General features: G+C 43.3%; 1 protein-coding gene, 1 non-coding gene and 1 pseudogene across 2 annotated transcripts in view; 1 reads left to right on the top strand and 2 right to left on the bottom strand.

Annotated features, from left to right (window-relative positions):
• Positions 1-22,097, bottom strand: part of INTS4 (integrator complex subunit 4) — a 111,058-nt gene that overhangs the window by 22,021 nt on the left and 66,940 nt on the right. Inside the window, exons 15-17 of the mRNA XM_075546338.1 lie at positions 21,926-22,077; positions 9,248-9,341; positions 6,739-6,819 (exon numbers count right to left, since the gene is read on the bottom strand). Of these exons, the coding sequence (XP_075402453.1) occupies positions 6,739-6,819; positions 9,248-9,341; positions 21,926-22,077 (327 nt within the window). The remainder of the gene's footprint in view (positions 1-6,738; positions 6,820-9,247; positions 9,342-21,925; positions 22,078-22,097) is intronic.
• LOC142447765 (small nucleolar RNA SNORA76) lies at positions 18,775-18,904 on the top strand. Its single transcript, XR_012784418.1, has one exon. It is a non-coding gene; the product is annotated as a small nucleolar RNA SNORA76 (small nucleolar RNA).
• On the bottom strand, positions 19,288-20,146 carry LOC142446958 (ADP/ATP translocase 3 pseudogene; annotated as a pseudogene).

Genomic DNA, 22,097 nt, shown 5'->3' on the forward strand with positions numbered 1-22,097 from the left:
TTTGTAAACCTTCACCTGTTCACAATCAAAAGCTTAAAAAATAGCTCATGGAAAAATGAAATTCCAACAAAAGGGAATTTTTCCACGAGTTTTTGAAGCCCTTTGTAGGACAGAATGAAGCCATGCCAGATCCTGCACCATCTCACTGTTGCACCATCTCACTGTTGCACCCACTGTCGACCCATCTCACTAAGGCCTTCCACTTTCCCTGATCTCCCTACGGCAATGTATTTCTCCAGGGACGGATCTCCCTGAGAACAGACAGGTCCAAAGTACCTGAGACAGGTCTTGCCAGGCTTACTTCTAAGGAGCATCCTAGCTATACTTTTTCCAAGACAACTTTGTTCTGATTTATTTCATATTCTGCACCAACACAATGACTCAAAGGCACCAATTCCTCCATCTTCCTCAGTCACTGTCGAGCTTTCACACGAATACAAGGTGACTACAAATACCATGCTTGGTCTTTAAAGACACATCTTTCCTCTGTAACACTTCAGAGAGCTCTTTGGCAGTAGACTTGCCCAATGAAATCTGTTGTCTGATTTCTTTAGTGCCACTACCACACGTGCTGGTTGAGTCCTACTAAAATGAAATGCTTGAAATTGTCGATCTTTTCTCCATTTACCATGATGTTGCTTGTTGGTCCAGTTGCAAAGATTTTTGTTTTATGTTGAGGTATAATTCATACTGTGTGCTATATGTATTTCAGCTTCATCAGTAAAGTGCTTCAAGTCCTCCAGCCTTGCAGCAAGCAAGGTTGTCTTAACTGTAGATCACAGATTGTTAACAAGTCTTTTAAAACGTTTTTTAGCTATAGTTAGGTTTATTATGCCAACCTGGCCAATAGGAACCTGTGGAATTAATCAGGTTGCAGTTTGATTGGAGGGCAGAGATAAATGGCTCTTCAAGGCCCACCCCTATCTCTCTTGCTCTCTGGTGATTGGACCAGTGTGCTGCTGCTTTACTTAGTTCTCTGCCTCAACCTGCATGCCTCGCTAGAACTTTTTTTTTAATTAATCATTTATTGGGGGGGGGGCTCTTATAAATCTTATGACAATCCATCATTCAATTATATTAAACACACTATACATATAGGTTGCCATGAACATTTCCAAACATGTTCTTTCTACTTGAGCCCTTGGTATCAGCTCCTCTTTTTTCCCCTCTCCCCCTGCTATCAAGTCTTGCTTTATCCTGACGCTGTGTTCTTTATATAGTCCAGGTTCTCAGATTATTTGCTCAACAAACAGACTGACTAAATATGGTGAACGGCTACAACCTTGACACACAGCTTTCCTGGTTTTACAGAGTTTCTCCTTGTTTTATTTGAATGATTGCCTCTTGGTCTACCTAAGCACAATTAAGTGTTATAGAATTCTCATTCTTCAAAATGTTATCAAAATTTTGATGATTTACACACCCAGTTAGTTATCTTTGCCAAGATCTGCCCGACATCTGCAATGTTAACCACTGTGTTATGTCCTTTTCTGGATCTGGTTTGAATTACTGGAAGTTCTTTGTCAATGTATTGTTTTAACAGTTTTAAATAATCTTCAGCAAAATTTTACTTGTGTGTGATATTAAAATACGGTTTGATAATTTCAGGACTACCTTTTTCTTTGAAATAGCCACAAATATGAATCTCTCTCAACGGATTGGTTAGATAGCTGTATTGCAGCCTCCTTGCAAATTTCTTGACATAGATGAGTGAGAGCTTCCAATACTGTATCTATTTGATGGAAGCTCTCAATAGGCATTCTATTAATGCTAAAGCCTTGTTTTTCACCAGTACCTTCCCCTTCAGTGCAGCCTGGATTTCTTCCTTCAATACTTTTGGCTCTTGATCATATGCTACCTCTTGCAATTTCTGAACACTGACCAGTCCTCTCTAGTTCAGTGACTCTGTGTATCCTTTTCCATTTTCTTTTAAGGCTTTCTGAATCATTCATTATTTTGATCATGGAATCCTTCAATATTGTAATGTGAGGCTTAAATTTTTTGTTGGACCTTTCAGATGGAGATATGGTAGGCATATTCTTCTATTATGGTTTTCTAATTCCAGGTCTTTGCACATTTTATTAATGTACAAACATCTAATATATTTGTACATATATACACAATAATACATATAATACATACAAATAATACATTACTATTATATATAATACATATATACGTATGTTACTATTAGTAGTATTATATATACAAAATACTTCACTCTGCCGTCGGTGTTAGTCCAAGTTGACAAGAGAAACCAATCAAGGAACACGTGTGTGAGAGAGCTTTATATCAAAAAGGAATTGCACATTAACGAAACAACCCAGCCCAGTACAGATCAAGTCCATAAGTCCAATATTAGCCCCGATGTCTAATACCAGTGTAGAAATTCCTCTTCAACTCACGTAGCAAGTTCACAGGCCAATGGGTGAGAAGTCTTGTGGATCCAGTGGAGGTGGAAGCATCTCAGCACTGGCAAGGGTTTCCATGTGGTTCCTCCAGCTCAGGGCTGTGGCTGCCATCAGCATAGCTCCTTGATAATAGGCATGGGAAGCACATGGTGTGTGTGTCCTGCCTCCAGGGAGGTAGACAGGAGTTCCCAGAAACCTTAGGGAAAGGCCATGCCCACACAGAGGCATCATTAGCTATGACCTAATTAGCAAGCTAGACTCCACCCCTTTGTCCAAGTTGACAGATTATGTAACTGCCACAGCTTATCAAGTTGTCATTTAAAATCTTCTGCTCAACTCTTTGACTTCACCATTTGATTTAGCTATGTTACATGCATTTTGGTCTTTTCTTTCGTTCCTGTCTCTTAAATAGCAGTTTGCTTTCTTCGAGCATGATGTTCCAAAGGTTCTCCCACAACTCATCTGGTATTTGGTCATTAGTGTTCAATGTGTCAAACCTATTTTTGAGCTGGGTCCCTTACATTCAGGTGAGATATGGGCAAGGACATGCTGTACTTGTCTTCAGCTTCAATCTGAGTTTGCTATGAGCAATTGACAGCCTTTCCCACAGTGGGCCGCTGGGCTTGCTCTCACTGATACCGAGTCTCTCCAGTGTCTCTCCACAGTTGTAGTCATTTCTTTCTCGTAGAGTCCATCCGGTTAGGGTAACAGGTATGGTCTCTCCATTTACGTTGTTTAAAAAGGTATTTGTAATGAAGTCCTTATTGGTCTTACAAAATTCTATCATGTAATTGCTACCACAGTTTGTATCAATCACCAAGGCTACATTTTCCAACTAAGGAGGTCTCTTTTTCCAATGGTCACATTCTAATCACCAGTAAGAATCAATAAATCCTGACTGTATGTTTGGTCAATTGCAGATTGCAGAAGTTAATTGAAAAATCTTCAATTTCTTCATCTTGGGCATTAGCAGTTGGGTCATAAATGTGATTACTAGTTGGATCAATTGGTCTTTATTGTAGGTGTATGAATATTATCCTATCACTAATACCATTGTACTTCAGGATATATTGGTATGTTATTTTTGACAATGAATGTGGCATTCTTCTTTCTCAATGTGTCATGTCTAGCATAGTAAATGACATGAGTATCAATACAAAATAATCAAAACCAGTCCATTTCAGTTCACTAATGCTTTAGGATATTAATCATCAAGCATCTTATTTCATTTTTGACAATTATCAATTTTCCTAGATTCACACTTTGTATATTCTTCATTTGAATATTTAATGCATATTTAAAATAGTTTCTTCTCTTTTGGAGGCATGCTTTATCAGCCAATCAAAGTCTCAAATGCTTTGCTCTCGATCCATGTCATAAAGGTCACCTCTACTTTAAGGAAGCAGCTGTGCCTCAGGTGCATTTTGAGTGCATTCAAATAAGAGTTCTTCTGGCGATATTCCACTACTTTTTCTAAGATTTTTCCTGGTCAGTTTTTTCACACATAACTCATCAGATCTTTTTCCTAAAACAGTCCAACAGGGTTGACCCCTTTGGCATTTGAAATACCAGTGACTTACCTTCCAGCATTACAGCAACAAGGAAACCGTCACAAGAAAACAAACATGATACATGAGAAGACACTTATGGACTTCTTAGCTTCCAAGGGATAATATAATGGTAAAAGTACAGACCATTTTAACATGAGTTGATGTAAATTTTAAGATGAAAGGCTAAAGAGAGCATTTACCATATATACTAGAGTATAAGCCAACCCGAATATCAGCCGAGGCACCTATTTTTACCTTAAAAAATGTGCTGAGTCCTGGCCCACCAGGTCTTGAGGATGATATTCCCGCTCATAGCAGCCAGTCAAGAGAGGACCACATGGCCAGCCCCACTATGAGACACGACGCCCCTCAGTGACCCATAGCCCTACAGGGGACAGCACCAGAGACACAGTGTGGGAATAGCGCCTGATCTGATCCCACCAGACCGAGGCAAAACACTAAGGGGGTAAACAGAACAGCGGCGGGAACAGAATGCCGAAGGTGGACTTTGGGGCCAGGGCGTGGTGCCCCAACAGAATGGACTGGAAAACACGCCTAAAGGCCAACAAACAATCCTAGAACTAACTACAAGCTTTTCTTTCTTGTTGTGTTTGGTTTTGTTTTTTGTCATTGGTTTGTTGTTGTTGTTGTTTTGTTTTATATTGTTGCTCAGTTTTGCTCTGACTTGTTTTTGTGCATGTTACTATCTCTGCAGGTCTGTCTAAATTAAATAAGCCGATGACCAATCTGGAGGAGAAAACAACGGGACCAAAAGTTCCAAGGGGACATGGGGGAGGGGATGGGGAGGGGTAAAGAAAGTGGTGTTACAAACCCAGGGAAAAGGGAACAACAAGTGATCCAAATTGGTGGTGAGGAGGGTGTGGGAGGCCTGGTAGGGCGTGATCAAAGGTAATGTAGCCAAGAGGAATTAGTGAAACCCAAATGAAGACTGAGCATGATAGTGGGACAAGAGGAAAGTCAAAGGAAATAAGAGGACAGAGCTAGGAGGCAAAGGGCATTTATAGAGGTCTAAATAAAGGCATGTACATATGTAAATATATTTATATATGAGGATGGGGAAATAGAACTATGTGCATATATTTATAGGTTTAGTCTTAAGGTAGCAGATGGACATTGAGCCTCCACTCCAGTACTCCCTCAATGCAAGAATACTTTCTTCTCTTAAACTGGCATTCTATGATGCTCACCTTCCTAACACAATCACTGAAGACAAAACGGGTGAATAAATAAATGTGGCGAAGAAAGCTGATGGGTCCAGCTATCAAAAGATATAGCATCTGGGGTCTTAAAGGCTTGAAGATAAACAAGTGGCCTTCTTGCTCAGAAGCAACAAAGCCCACATGGAAGAAGCACACCAGCCTGTGCAATCATGAGGAGTCAAAGGGATCAGGTATCAGGCACCATCAGAACAAAATATCATATCATAGTGAATGAGGGGGTGGGGGGAGTCCGGATTGGAGACCCAAAGCCCATTTGTAGGCAACTGGACATCCCTTTACAGAAGGGTCTCAGGGAGGAGACGAGCCCGTCATGGAGCGATGTAGCAACGATGAAACATACAACTTTCCTCCAGTTCCTAAATGCTTCCTCCTCCCCCCACTATCATGATCTCAATTCTACGTTACAAATCTGGCTAGACCAGAGGATGTACACTGGAACAGATAGGAACTGGAAACACAGGGAATCCAGGGCAGATGATTCCTTTAGGACCAGTGCTGAGAGTGGTGATCCTGGGAGGGTGGAGGGAAGGTGGGGTGGAAAGGGGGAACCAATTACAAGGATCTACATGTAACCTCTTCCCTCGGGGACAGGCAGCGGAGAAGTGGGTGAAGGGAGATGTCGGATAGTGCAAGATATAACAAAATAATAATTTATAAATTATCAAGTGTACTTGAGGGAGGGGGGAGCGGGGAGGGAGGTGAAAAAATGAAGAGCTGATGCCAGGGGTGAAGGTGGAGAGCAAAGGTTTTGAGGATGATGAGGGCAATGAATGTACAAATGTGCCTTACACAATTGATGTATGTATGGATTGTGTTAAGAGTTGTATGAGCCCCTAATAAATTGATTACAAAAAAAAAAAAAAAAGACACATGGAGCTATGCTACAACCCTGGAGTGGGAAGAGCCATGTGGAGACCCACACCAGTGTTGAGATGCTTCCACCTCTACTGGATCCACAAGACCTTTGACCCACTGGCCTGTGATCTTCCTCAATTCGGCATCATTGCATATGTTGTGTGAGTCTGAAGAGAAATTTATAGATTGCTATTAGACGTGTGGGCTAATATTGGACTTATGGACTTGATCTGGGCTGGGATGTTTTCATAATATACAATTACTCTTCATTTAAAGCTCTTTCTTACACAAAAAATGTCCTGAAAAAGTCAGCTTATACTCGAGTATATACAGTACGAAATGTTTGTATTTCTGTAATATAAGCAGATAATATTTCAGAACAGCAAGAACCTTAGAAATCATAAATTCAACTCCCACAGTTTAGAGGAGGTACATCCAGATGGGTTATGTAACTTGCTCAGTATCACCCAGCCTAGTAGTGGTAAACCAGGGACTAGAATCGAAGCGTGGAGTTCAATGTCAGTCCCCTAAGTATGTGCTACTTCTAATATTGTTAACTTCTGTCAGAGGATGGAACTGAGAGGACCCAGCAGCCATGTAGCCATATGAATAACTCTGGTTCTGATTTGGAGTAGATAACTCCTGGATAGAGACCTGAGAAAAGAGTCATGATAACTTTACCTGTTTTGCTGCTGCTGAGGCCAAGTCACTCTGCTTCAAATACAAAGGGGCCGCTACATTCCACAGCTTTTCTTGCAAGGCCTGCAGAGAGAAGGCATGAGAGAATGCAACATAGAAGTCACGAAGGCTGAGATAGCATTTGAAATTTATATTTTGCTTTGTTTTGAAAATCTATCATGATCAGAACTTTCAATCAAACAAAATTTTTTTTCTCTCAATCAAAATTTTAAGCCAATAAGCCTACTGTAATAAGCAGACTTATTACAGAGAATGGGGAGATGAGACCTACCTATTCTCTCTGATTCCTGGCCCAAAGGACCCATGTTCCACACCAATGCTTGCAAGCAGACAGTACAAGCCACAAAGGAGTCTCATGAGAAAGTTCGGTCAAACCAGCTTCCCAGCCTCTGGGCCTTTCTTGTTTCCAGCACCACCAATCTACTCAGAGTTGCCTAGACTTTTCTTCCACCACCAGGTCTTTTGTCCTTTGCCCATGCTCACTAAATAAACAGCCCCATCAACTTTCTGATACACCCAACTAGAAGCCAGGAGCCTTCGTAGGTTTTTCTGTCTCTGAATCCTTCTACATTCAAACGATCACAGAGTCATGGGCTTCAGCCTCATCTTTGCTCTCCTCTCGCATCTCCCCTAAACTCCTGACATGGACTCGGGAGCCTTCAAATTACAGGTGCAACCTAGTAGCAAGACAGAGAGCCCAGACCAACCAGCACTGTCCAACAGAAGCACAATGTGAGCCATATGTAATTTCAAGTTTCTAGGAAGAATATTAAGAAAAGGAAAACAGGTGATATTAATTTCAATAATATAGGTTATCTCACTATATTCATGCAATGAGTATTTTACAAATTGAGATCACATTCTTTCTGACATAAAGTCTACAAACCATATCTCAATTCAAACTGCCCCCATTGCAAGTGCTCACAATCACGTCGTTGGTGACGACTGGAAAGTGGTGCTTGTGGAAAGTGGCAGGTTTACAGTACAGAATGTTTAAAATCACCCAATCATGCTATCCTTAACTGAGTCACTGTTTTTGAATATTCATTCAGTATTTTTTCCATATACATGCTTTTTAAATATAGCTGTTGTCAGAAAGTATAACTACTTTTACACCCTTTTTGTCACGCCTAACATAAGCATCTTATCATGCCATAAAATAACCTCATAAAATTATCCCTGGCTATCAAATATCCTCTTGAGTAGGTATGCCACAATGTCTGCCTTGGGTTCTATGTTTGAGCACCTTTTCTACTCTGCCTTTCCTTGACTGAATAATCAACAGTACTCCTTTGTTTTTAGATGCAATCTCACCCACACTCACCTTTCGCTACTCAGAAAATGAATTCTTTAAAGGACTTCTTCTATTCCTATGGAAGACAGTAAGCCAGGGGGCAGGGAGGAGACCAGCACCGGCCTGGAACTCATGACGAACCAGTCACAAGGCCAAGGGGTCTCCCACACATTGCTTTTCACCAACCCTTAAACTATAAGCCCTCATAGAGACTTGGAAAAGACTCGCAACTTTTCAACAGGCATGAGGGAACTTCCAGTGATGCGTGCATACATATATGTTACATGTGAAAAATATATTGTCTAACAAGAGCTGTTTAAATGTCAACTAATCCCCAATTTTGCTTTTATCTTCCGCAAACAGTGTACACACCCAACAGTGCATACACCCGCATTTCCCTGTGCACACATCTGCACAGCCCTTAAGTATAACATGTAGCTTGAGCTCACACATCCTACAGTAGAAAATAATTTGACTCACTCATTTGTCAAACAACACTAATCACTTTTAACCCTAACATTTGGGACTCAATTCAAAATAAAGACTTATCAAGTGAGAAGGGTCCTCTACAATCCTGAGCCTCAATTTGTGGAAGCAATCTGCGGCCAAAGCTCAAAGCTATGGAACTGCTTTCATTGGTTTTTAACTCAGTAAACTGGAATAACGTCATAGATTGTCTGACTTCTTAGTCTTAAGGCTAGTAAGTTGTTCCTTTAAAAGCAGTAAAAGTAACCTTTGAACTCTGGCAAACTGCAGCGAACATTTAAGAAAATATGGTAGAAGTTTATATAAGTCCTTTGCTTAGTTAGCAAACACGGGGGGTGGGGTGGGGAGCATCAAAAAGTTCATGGAAAAATGGAAGGGAAAGATAATGGAATTTTCTCCAGGAACTTTTTGAAGCCCACCCTTATGCAAAATATTTACAATCCTTAGGATTCTAATGAAAACGATGATCTGATTTGCCCTAATTGCAAAGTCGTGAAAGAATTCTTCCTAAATGTAAAACTCCAAATGCCCACATGAGTTCATATTCCTTTAGCTGGAGACAAATATAAACACACTGTAATGGACGTAATCGCTCCATTTCTGAGTTGCTGCATAAGTCGTTTTCTTACTTATGGCCTCAAACAAAGCTAGGCCCATTAGGACAGTGTATTCTTAGCATCACAGCTGCAGACAAAATGGATCACAACCAACCTTGATAAGAAGAAGCTGACACTGAAGATAGGTAGCAGAGAAGTCAGCTACTCCTGCCAATTCAGACTGAAGTTCTCCAAGTCTTTGCAGATCCCTGCAGCAAATAAAACCCAGGATAAAGGGAGTGTCATCAACACAGAGATCCCATTAAAAGCATTTTACAGTTTTATATCCAGTAAACTGATCACAGGAATGTCAACGACAGCACTCGTGCTGGATTATAAAGAAACTGGTTCACTCATACTTTGAGAGCAGCTGAAACCGATACCCTTTGGGCGAGCAAAAGTAAACTATGTTCTAAGGCAAATATACAGTCAATAATTTTTATCAAAAGTTTCATGGCAAGAAGTAATACTAAGGGAAACATTCAACAGAAATGAAAGAGTTAATGCACCACAATATTCTTGTATGGACTATCATAGTTAAACCCCAGTTACTACTTAAATATTGAATGACATGGAAACTGCCAAACTAGGGTAGATCCAGTTTGGAATACTCTACAGCCATTCAAATTCAAATAGTAATAAAGCCTATCAGCTACCTAAAACTACATGTAGGAGAAAAATACAACAAAGTGCTTTCTGCATAGTGGTATTAGGGTGCTGTTTAGAGTCCTTGCTCAACTAAGCTTTATTTCCCAAATTTTTCTTATAATAAGCACATATATATATTTTAATAATTTGAAAATAGCTTTAAAAATAGGCAATGTGATGGGTACTACTGGTTACCTACTTAGCCAATTTCATCTTCTTCCTCACTGACCAAATTCTTATTTTGTTCAAAGGATGGTATTCCCAAAACCAGTGACAGGCAGATCCCAACTGGCCTAAGGCAATCAGTACATGCCATTTCCCTGGCTATGCGACCTAAGTTGGCGGAATCAATACAAATAGGAAGGCTTGCATTTTGTCTTTGAAATAGGGTGGTTATTCACTCTTTTGGCCGAACAAGAAACCATAGAGCCCAATTGCCATTTGCAGCCATGCTGTAATGCTTACGATAAACCGAAAGCTGAGGAGAAGAGAAATCCAAAGATACAGGAAGAATAACATAACTGAGCAGCTGATCACACCATACTTAAAACAGCACTGCCCCTGATTTTCTTTTTCTTTTTTAAGTCATAGAATTAAAAAAAAATCATTTTATTGGGGCTCATACAACTCTTATCACAATCCATACATACATCAATTGTGTAAAGCACATTTGTACATTCATTGCCCTCATTCTCAAAACATTTGCTCTCAACTTAAGCCCTTGGCATCAGCTCATTTTACCCCCTCCCTCTCTGCTTCTCCATCCCTCATGAACCCTTGATAATTTATCAATTATTTTGTCATTTCTTACACTATTCGATGTCTCCCTTCACCCAGTTTTCTGTTGTCCGTCCCTCAGGGAGGAGGTTATATGTAGATCCTTATAATCGGTTCCCCCTTTCCACCCCACACTCCTTGTATCGCCACTCACATCACTGGTCCTGAAGGGATCATTTGTCCTGGATTCCCTGTGCTTCCAGTTCCTATTTGTGCCAGTGTACATACTCTGGTCTAGCCAGATTTGTAAGGTAGAATTGGGATCATGATAGTGGGAAGGGAGGAGGAGGAAGCATTTAGGAACTAGAGGAAAGTTGTATGTTACATCATTGCTACACTGCCCCCTGACTGGCTCATCTCCTCCCTGAGACCCTTCTGTAAGGGGATGTCCAGTTGCCTACAGATGGGCTTTGGGTCCCCACTCCGCACTCCCCCTCATTCACAATGATATCATTTTTTGTTCTTTGATGCCTGATAACTGATCCCTTTGGCACCTCATGATCACACAGTCTGGTGTGCTTCTTCCATGTGGACTTAGTTGCTTCTGAGATAGATGGCCGCTTGTTTACCTTCAAGTCTTTAAGACTCTAGTCGCTATATCTTTGGATAGCTGGGCTCCATTAGCTTTCTTCACAATTGCTTATGCACCTGCTTTGTCTTCAGCAATCTTGTCAGGAAGGTGAGCATCATGGAATGCCAGTTTAACAGAACAAAGTGTTCTTGCATTGAGGGAGTACTTGAGTGGAGGCCCAATGTCCTTCTGCTACCTTAATACCAAACCTATAAATATATGCACATAAATCTATTTCCCCATCCTCATATATACATTTACATATGTACAAGCCTTTTTTTAGACCTCTATAAATGCCCTTTGCCTCTAGCTCTTTCCTCTATTTCCTTTGACTGTCCTCTTGTCCCAGAATCATGATCAGCCTTCATTTGGGCTTCAGTAATTCCTCTTGGTTACATTGCCCTTCATCACGCCCTACCACGTCTCCTACACCCTCCTCATAACCTATCTGGATCACATGTTGTTCCCTTGTCCCTGGGTTTGTTAACACCACTACCTTTTCCCACAACTCCCCCTCTCCCATGTCCCCTGGAATTGTCGGTCCCATTGTGTTTTCTTCCAGATTGTTCATCCAGTCTATCTTATTTAGACAGACCTGCAAAGATAATAACATGCACAAAAACAAGACAGAGCAAAGCAAAACAACAAAAGAAAACAACAAAAAGCCAATGATAAAAAATTTTTTTAAAAAGAAAAGCCTAGAGTTAGTTCAGGACTGTTTGTGGGCCTTTAGGAGTGTTTTCCGGTTGAGTCTGATGGGGTGCCATGCCCTGGCCCCAAAGTTTATTGTTGGTATTCCCTGCTCTGCTTCCTTTGCTGTTCTGTTGCACCTCCTTAGTGTTTTGCCTCGGTGTGGTGATCCCCTGATTTCTTGTAGGACAAATCAGCCACTTATAAGCCAGTTAAAGTAATTGGCCTTCTATAAGTTCATTAAGATACAGTTTTGATACCCATAATTAAAAGCATCCTAATTGGTACAGGCAATAAAAATCCCGTGGATTATTAAAAGAAATAAGAGTCTGATACAGCACTGGAAGATGACCCGCTCGGCTGGAAGGCACTCACAATGCATTGCCGCTACCAGGCAGAGTGCTGACTGCAGCTGGCACAGGCCCAGCAATGCTCTGTTCTGTGCAGTCACCATGAGTGAGAGCCGACGGAACAGCAACAACAACTGGTACTGAGGTAACACTGTAATGATGGCAATATGGAAACATATCTGCCTACGAAGATGAACCGAGGAAGGGGATGCCCAACGGTGATTTTGAAAACTTAATATTTTGAATATATAATTCATACACACAATTAAGGCACGGCATTCAAAAGGTACTAAAGGATATGCAATTAAATTAGACTCTCTTCATATTCCTGTGCCTTGCTACCCACAGGCCACCACCATTAACAAATTCTCCCAGAGATCCACTATACATACAAAAAAAGGGTGTGTTTTTTTCATGTTTGTGGGCTATTAAAAAGGCTTTTCCCCAGGTTGTCTCCCCCAAATATGTGTCAGACCTAGGACAGTGCTTGCAACACATATATAGTAAATACACTTAGAAGCAAGCTGGTTAGAAGTTATCTCCCCAAAGGCATCAGCCACCCAGAACAATCAGACTACTGTCTGGCCCACCACAGGTGGGGCACCCACCCTACTGATAAGGACAGTGGATTGCTTTGCTGAAGGAGAGCCCAGAGAAATGGTCTACGCAGGTCAAGGACAATCAAGTTTAGGTTGCCATCTTGAATCTAGGATCTGCCCATCTTGTCACGTATACCCCTAATCCTTCCTCTTCCTATTGTGTGTACACCCTAGATCGTCCCCCTCCCATTGCTGTATTGCCTATGATACTACCCCTTCCTGTGACATATGTCATTACCTGTAATCAGGGGCTTGCACGCTCTTAAGTACATATGAGCCTTGGTTAGAAATAAATCCTCTTCCCTCTCCTCTCTGCTCCTCTCATGTCCCACCTCCACATCGACCACCAAGAGGGGCTGAGGTGAACAGGTTACCATGAAATGTGTCTGACTCCTTTCTTTCACTCTCTGTCCTATCTCTCTTATTCTCTATTACTTTACTATAATTTTTATATATTATCGCCGTACAGTTGCACCTATAGACCCGTGATATTGGCAGGGGCTGGTGACCCTGACATTTCTTCTTTGGCAGTAAAGGTGGGAGGTATTCCCTACTAACCCACTTCAGGAGGCATTCATATACAGTTGCTTCACTCTTTCTGGTGACTACACGATCTTGTTATATATACTACATGGATATAAAGGAGCCCTGGTGGTGTAGTTGTTATGCATTATGCTGCGATCGCATGTTCGGCAGTTCAAAACTACCAGAAGCTCCGAGGGAGAAAGACTGGGCTTTCTACTCCCATCACTTCAAGTCAGCACTGACTCGGAGACAAGGACAGCCACTGTAATCTATGCGTGGTAAACATACAGCTCCCTCACCAGCTGTGCTTCAGAGACACTGTAAAAATTGGGTAATTCCAATGGGACTATTCTCAAAGTCAATGAAATAACGTGTGTAAAAAGGGAGTGCATAGTGAAACTGGACATGCAACCCGGACTCAGTGCCACTGAGTCAGTTCTAACATTTAACAACCCTATATAGGGTTTCTGAGGCTGCAAGTCTGCAGATGAGCAGAGTCTCATTTTTCTCCAGTGATAGGCAACAGGTCTGGTAGTTCAAGGACAGCATTGCCTTATAAAAATGTCAAGTCTAACGGGTGCATAAGCAAATGTGGTGAAGAAAGCTGATGGTGCCCGGCTATCGAAAGAGATAGTGTCTGGGGTCTTAAAGGCTTGAAGGTGAACAAGCGGCCATCTAGGTCAGAAGCAATAAAGCCCACATGGAAGAAGCACACCAGCCGGTGCGATGACGAGGTGCCAAAGGGACCAGGTATAAGGCATCATGCAAAAAAATATATATATATGTGTGTGTGTATGTATATGTGTGTGTGTATACACACACACACACACACACACCATAGTGAATGAAGGGGGAAGTACAGAGTGGAGACCCGAGGCCCAAGTGTCGACCACTGGAGATCCCCTCACAGAGGGGTTTAGGAGAGGAGATGGGTCAGTCAGGGTGCGATGTAGTACCGATGAAGAACACAGCTTTCCCCCAGATCCTGGATGCTTTCTACCCCCAATTACCATGAAACGAATTCTACCTTGCAGGACTGGATAGGGCAGAGGTTGTACACTGCTGCATATTGGAGCTGGAGGCACAGGGAATCCAGGGCGGACGATACCTTCAGGACTAGGGGTGTGAGGGGCGATGCTGGGAGAGTGGAGGGTGAGTGGGTTGGAAAGGGGGAACTGATTACAAGGATCCACATGTGACCTCCTCCCTGGGAGATGGACGGCAGAGAAGGGGGGAAGGGAGACTCCAGATAGGGCAAGATATGACAAAATAACAATCTGTGGATTATCAAGGGCTCATGAGGGAGAGGGAAGCGGGGAGGGAGGGGGAAAAAAAGAGGACTTAAAAGAGGCTTAAGTGGAGAGCAAATGCTTTGAGAGTGATTAGGGCAAAGAATGTACGGCTGTGCTTTATACAATTGATGTATGTATATGTGTGGATTGTGATAAGAGTTGTATGAGCCCCTAATAAAATGTTTTTAAAAAAATGTCAAGTCTGTAATTCTAGATGTGAGCTATGGCCAGAAGAAAATTCCATCTATAAAAATCTTAGAAGTCTTCATTTCCAGTTAAGCTATCATAACTAAAGTTTTCAACAAACATTTAGTAAGCACCTCTGAGATAACCAAAGTACAGGAGTGAAAACAATGTGGCTATGTCAAATTCTAGAAATAACAACAACAAAAAATAAAAATCATCTTCCAGTTGACTTCTTATCAAGAAAGATCTTGGTTGGATTACAAGGTTGCCGGGATCAGAGCAAGGGCAGTATGTATGAGGGAGAAGTTGGTTTATTTGTTTTAAGCTAGAAGTAGTACATGTACGACCTTAGTCCTCATCCGAAAAGCTTTTGTATGAACCTCCAACTCTTATTTCACTTTCCAATCCCTGGAGGAATTTTCAGTTAGTAAAAGCCCCAGGGATCGCCTGCTCCTTGATCCTGCCGGATAGAGAAATCCCTGTCCCTGCTGTCCGTGTCACCACACAAATCTACACTCAAACCTGGTGCTGGTTCTTCTTCGCTATTGACTGTGAGCAAATTGCTTCACTTCCCTAAAATTCAATTTCTTCTCTGTAACATGGTAGCACCATCTAAGGGCAATAATGTTTATAAAGCATACTAGGTCTTGACGAATGGCTGCTGTCCTCCGGATTGCTCACCCTCAACATGCATTCAAGCTAGAAACACAGTGCCAGCACTGACCACCAGAGCCCAGAACAGTGGCCTAACCAGCCCAAAGCACAGGAGGATTAGCACCTTATAAAACCTAGCTCGTAGAAGAACAACTAAAATCATCGAGTATTTACTAAACCCGACAGCTGATAACCAAACTGTCTGGCTTCTAGTGAATTTTGCTTTGCTTTAGTGCCAATGGGGCCCCAAGTGTTTATTTAGATGGGGCCGAGTCGGGAAGGAGAGTTGATTTTCCTGGGCTCAGGGCCAACAACATCAGATAAGAGCCTCCAAAACTAAGCCTGGTGGTGGGGGAGCAGAAGAGATCAAGTACGATTTAGACACTACTTCACAGGAGATAGGAAGACGGCTGGATCCTCGGCTTACAGTGCTGTGGGCTGCCCTTGGCTTAAAGCAGGGATTGGCAAACTTTTCTTGTAAAGGGCTGAGAGTAAGATTTCAGGCTTTGTGGTCTATGTGGTCTCAGCACCAATGAACGACTCCCCTCTGCCATGCAGCATGAACGCAGCCTTCAACAACTAAGCACGTTAATGTGGCTGCATTCAATTACACCTTATTTACAAAAGTAGGCAGAACAGAGTTAGTTCAAAAGTTATAGTTTGATCAATTCCAGTTTAGAGCATTATTCCTGGCACAGCGAAGCCCTCAATAAATATCGAGCATATCAATGACTCACTGAATACACATCAGCAACAGAATTGTTATACTAGCCTGAAACTTTCGTCATCTAAAAAAATTCTAGATTGAAAAATTTTTTTATTTTCAATTTTTAATTGAAAATTTTTTTTTAACAAATCCTCATGTCAAGGGCCGACTTTCTAAGGACTGCAATAAGGGTGCTGCTGGGCTAGGAAAGAAAGCCTACCCCAGAAGTCAGACAGCCTATAGCTGTTCAGCACCAAATGTCCCGAATGCTGCCAACCGCTAGTGCACTCAGCAACTAACCACAAGGCTGGTGATTCAAGACCACTCAGAAGTGCCTAAGAAAAAAGGACCTGGTAAACTCCTTGCAAAACAAAACAAAAAAAGAATCAGCCATCGAAAACCTTAGGTGGTAGAAGTTTTATGATGACATATATGGGATTAAAATTACCTCAATGACAACTCATAAATCACCAGACCACCTAGTCATCATGCCAAAGCCCTGAGAGTCACCCTTTATTTTTTCCGGTTTCTCACTCCCACCACTGTGTCCAGCTAGCCGTCAAATGCCCTAAGTAAACTAGAGATCAGAGCAGTGTGGAACTTGTGGCACATTATTGGGATTGGCTCATTCGTGTCTAAGTACACTGCTACAAACTGCATTTCCCAGACTCCCTTGAGCTAGGTTCCAGCTATGACCTGGATTGTCGGTCAGGCACCTTCCTAGGAGTTCCCACAGTGAACAAGGTATGATGAGAAGCAGAGTGGGAGACGTGGTCTAGAACTAGCAGCTTTCTCGATGGTACCCCTAAGTCAATAGGTTGCTTCCTGATTGTGGCAGGAGCTCCATTAGTGGCCCAGCTCAGTGATGTGGGAATCACTCTGGGAATTCCGGGAATTTAACCTGGTCAATTTTAATAACAACTCTGTGAACCATTAATATATGGTAATAAATTTCTTCCTGGTCAAACTAAAAGTATATTTTGTTTTTATCAGATGAAAGTTGAAAAATAAACTCTTCTTCTAAAATTAAGTAATTAGGTGAAGTTCACACGTAAACCCACAATCTGATTTCATAGCTCCATCCACCTAAACATTAGGCCACATGACCGTTCTGTAAGGAGGGCATTCTCCCTGAGGGCTCCTGGCTCTTCACATGTTTGTCGCAGTGGGAATTCTTGTCCACGCCGGACTAGCGCCCTGATGTAATCATCATTCCACACTGACTGGCCTTGTTTCATCTGTCAAAGCTTTCCTCATCTGCCCTGACGGGTCAGGGATGCTCATCAGTTTCTGTATCATCCATACCTCTCTCTACCATGCTATTGTTAGGATGTTGCTAGGTGCTGTTGAGCGGGTTCCAATTCATCACGGCCCTAGGTGAAATAGGACAAACGGCTGTTATGTCTGAGACCATTGTTGGGGCCAGTGCCAATCCATCGCATGGAAGGTCTTCCTCTTTTTCGATGACCCTCAACTTTGCCCTTTTCCAGGAACTGTCCCTGCTGATGACAAGTCCAAAGTAAGTGAGGTACACTCTCACCATTCTTGCTCCTGTGGAACATTTAGGCTATATTTCTTCCAACACAGATCTGTTTATGGCATCTTTAATATTCTTTGCCAACACCTTAATTCGAAGATATCGATTCTTCTTCATTCTTCCTGACTTGTTATCCAGCTTTTGTATACACGAGCTGTCTGAAAATACCACATCCTGGCTCAGACACAGTGCAGTCCAGAAGGTAGTATCTTTCTAACACTTTACATAGGTCTTGCCCAATGTAATTATGTTATTTGATTTCCTTAGTGCCGCCTCAATGGGCGCTGGTTGTGTATCCAACTAACATGAAATGCTTGAACATTTCGATTTTTTCCCCGTATTATCATGATGTTGCTTCTTAGTCCACAGTTGTGGTGGCTTTGTTCTCTTTAAGCTGAGGTGTAATTCATACTAAAAGCTGTAGACTGTGATTGTCGTAACTATGTGCTTTAAGTCCTCTTTGCTTCAGCAAGTAAGGTTGTGTCGCCAGTATATGCAGGCTCTTGGTGCACCTTCTCCGTACAATCCAGCTTCTCAGATTATTTGCTTGGCAAATTCCTTGAATACTTATGGTGACAGGACACAGCCTTGACATGCATTTCCTGATTTTAACAACACTGTATCTCGTGTTCTGTTCACACAACATTTTCTCCACCACAGCATAGTTACCCAATCAGTGACCTGAGTGTTTGGGTCCTCTGAAAGACGGCAGGCACCTGGAGAGCAAAAGCCACAGCGTGCATCCCTTTCTCAGCATCTGGCCTAGTGGGCAAAGTGCTATTAATGTGGCCAAGTGTATGACCGAATGAAGGTCGTCGCAGGAAATCACATGAAACATTGCAGCGTGGTATGGAACACAGCCTGTTAGAAGGCGGGTCAGTTGGACTGCTTCATTAACATGTTGAAATGCAATGACAGACAGGAAAACATGAGTAAACTGTACATACAGCACTGTTACTCATCCATCATATTTCTTTGTCTATGTCTATTCCCCTACAAGGGCTCTCTAAGGGCAGAATCCTCTCTGATATACATCTAAGTCACAGCTTATTTATCCATATACAGAATGAAATCATCCATTAAACTCCATAAAAAACAAACTCACAGGCGCTGCCTTTGAAACCGCCGCGCCTGCCCGTGTCGAAGGGGGTTAAGCTGTAGCACCAGAGCAAGTGCTGGCTCCTAACTGGGGCCGCCAAGCCTCTGCGGGAGGCCCTTTTAACCGCGAGCAACATGGAAGGAAAAAAAAAACTCACTGCAGTCCCTCCATTTACTTCTGACTCATAACAATGTTATAGGCCAGGGTAGAACTGCCCGTGAGTTGGTTTTTTTTTTGGTCGCGTCATGGATTTAATGTCACGCAGGGACAGCAGGGGCGTGCACGGGTCGGACGCCCGGGCTACAGGAGTGGCTGGCTACACGGGCAGCTGCCAGAGAGACGTGGTTCTGAAATAAACACTGGAGGCGGGCAGGCGGGGAGCCGGTATTGGTCAGGGGCAGCCCCGCGGCCACGCCCCATAGACATGATTGGTCGGAGACTGATGGAGGGGCGGGCAGGGCACATAGTGGGCGTGTCCCGGCAGCGGTGGGCGGGGTCTACAGGACCTCCTTGAGCTAGACTTAGAGGAGCAACACGAAGGCTCCGCCCATGCCGCACAGCAAGTTGGACCAGGCGCCCTTGAAGGTCTTCCTTGCCTCCCTCGTCCTGGAAGATCTTCGCCAGCAGTGCAGGGTCCCCCTGTACATGATGTCCGCTCCTTTCCTGCCGGACTGCATCATCATGCGTCTGCGCACCGTGTCGAAGGGGTAGGAGGCCACGCCGGCCATGGCGGTCACCGTCTGGGCGATCATCCAGCTGACCACGATGTGCGCGTTCTTGCGGTCAGGCAGCATGCCTTTAGCAGTGTCGTAGACGCCGAAGTAGGCGGCGCGGTAGATGGTGATGCCCTGCACGGACACGCTGAAGCCCTGGTAGAGGCCGCGGATGCCGTCGAACTTGCTGGTCTTGACCAGGCAGTCGCCCAGGCCCCTGAACTCACGTTCCATGCCCAACTTTCCGACATCGGCGGCCAGGCGCGTGTGGACAAAGTCCAGCGGGTAGACGAAGCACAGGGAGGTGGCGCCCGCCGCCCCACCCGAGGCCAGGTTGCCGGGGAAGTAGCGCCAGAACTGCGTGTGCTTGTCGACGCTGCCCAGGAAGACCTGCTTGTACTTGTCCTTGAAGGCGAAGTTGAGCGCCTGCGTGGGGAAGTAGCGGATGACGTTGGCCAGGTTCCCGCACCAGAAGGACAGCACGCCCTGCTCCCGGGGGATGCACACGACGCAGTCCACGATGCCCTTGTACTGCTGGTCCGCAGCAATTTGCTTGCTTGCGTGCTGCACCTGCAGAAGCAGCTTGACCCGCTCGATCGGGGCCACGGCAGTCTTGGAGATCGCCCGCCAGGAAGCCCTTAGCGAAGGAGATAGCTTGGTCCGTCATGGTGCCGGAGCGGGCAGCGGGGCGGGCGGGCAGCCGGAATGAACACGAGAGGGTCTGGAGGGTGGGCATTGCTGGCTCTGCCGCAGCCGCCGGGACCAAAAGGCCCCTGTGAGTTTCTAAGGCTATAAATCTTTACAAAAGTAGAAAGCCTCATCTTTCTCCTATGGACTGACTTGTGGTTTTGAACTGTTAACCTTACAGTAAAGAGCCCAATGTGTAACCCACTATTCCAACAGGGCTCCTCGGAATCACCCATTAGGAATTACCAATTGAATATGTCATACCAGTATCCTTCAGGGCTGAATAAAAACAGATCTTAACCAATCTATACAAAACAGCGTATTTTCAAAAGTACAAACAATATTGTTTCTGCTAAAGGGTTCCAATTCTCTCCATATCATTCTGGTCTTAATAATGTCAAGGCCTGGAAAGCCTGCTGGCTGTCCCCTAGTATTCTTTCTCCCCTTCATCTTCAGTAATAATTGACAAATGTTACCAGGGCGCCTGGTCACTCAGAAGAAAGACTACAGGCAAGCCTCCAACATTTGCAGGCTTAGTTCCAGAGCACACCATAATAAAGTGCATCACCTGACTTTTTAGGTTTCCCAGCATGTGTGCAATGGTAGTATGAAAATGTTTGAAATGTTGTAAGAACTGCCAAAATGTGACTCAGAGACATGAAGTAAGCACTTGCTGTTGGAAAAATGGCAACAACACATTTCTGCTTGATGTAAGATTGCCACAAATCTTCCACATGTAAAAACTGTGGTGCACAATAAAATGAGGCAAAACTGCATATTTCCTAGCTGCTTCCTGCTAGCAATGGCCCAATGACTTATAGTCTAGTAAATGGGACACAGGTAAAAAGTGGAATGTGACTTTCAGGAAGTGACCTTAAACAGGATAGGGTGGAAATGGTGCCCTTCTCTGGTCAATCCTTCGTCCTACACAAGAGAAAGTCAGAGTTTGACTTGTCACATAGAGATCGAACAGTAGACAGGTGGAGAAACAAGAATGAATGAACAGAGCCCCGATGATTGTCTGTGCTCTGGGAGGTCTCTGAGAGGGAACCCAACTTCTATTGGTTCAGCCACTGCTGCTTTGTCACCTACTCTAGCCAATAAACAGAGAGAGAAACAAAAACTATTAGTACGACTCACCTATCCAGTCACGAAAACAAACGGCTTTTCTTTGAAATATGTTCACACAATAATCTAATCCAAATATGCAAAGGTCATAAAAGCTTATGTTTCAGTTATTAGTGTTGCTATAACAGAAATACCACAAGTGGCTTGCTTAACAAACAGACACCTATTTTCTCACATTTTCGGTAGTAAGAAGTCTGAATTCAGAGCACCAGCCCTAAGGGAAGGATTTCTTTGTTGGCTCTGAGAAAGTCCCTGTCTCTTCAGTTTCTGCGTCCTAGGTCCTTAGGGATGTCCAGGTGTCTTAGAATCTCTCTCTCCCCCACCCCCACATCCCTCTGTTGCTTGCTTGTTTAATCTCTTTTACAGTTCAAAACACAGTGAATCAAGAGACATCCTAATTCTGCTTCATTAACATAAAAAGACAACCCATTCCTAAATGGGATCATAACCACAGTTTAGGATTTGCAACACATCTTTTTGGGAGACAGAATTCAATCGCTAATACCATGTGTTAAGTGTTCACCTAAACAGTTGGAAAAAAACAAGCCTGATCACCACCACTACAAAGCAAAGCCCTACGCTGGTGTAAGAGCAGAGCTCCCGAATCAAAGGAAAGGAGTGAAGACCTCACCTGATGGTGAGCTCCAGGAGCTCTTGGGTCCCCTGAGGATCAAGGTGCTGAAGGCCATATACCCTTTCCAGGCTCTGCTGCAGGAACTGCTGGGATGGATCCTCATGCAGCATGATGTTGGGGACTGATGACACTAGTTTTCTACCTGGTAACTAAGTAAATATTGTGGGGT

Source organism: Tenrec ecaudatus, chromosome 4 (assembly GCF_050624435.1).
Source record: "Tenrec ecaudatus isolate mTenEca1 chromosome 4, mTenEca1.hap1, whole genome shotgun sequence".
NCBI lineage: Eukaryota > Metazoa > Chordata > Mammalia > Afrosoricida > Tenrecidae > Tenrec > Tenrec ecaudatus.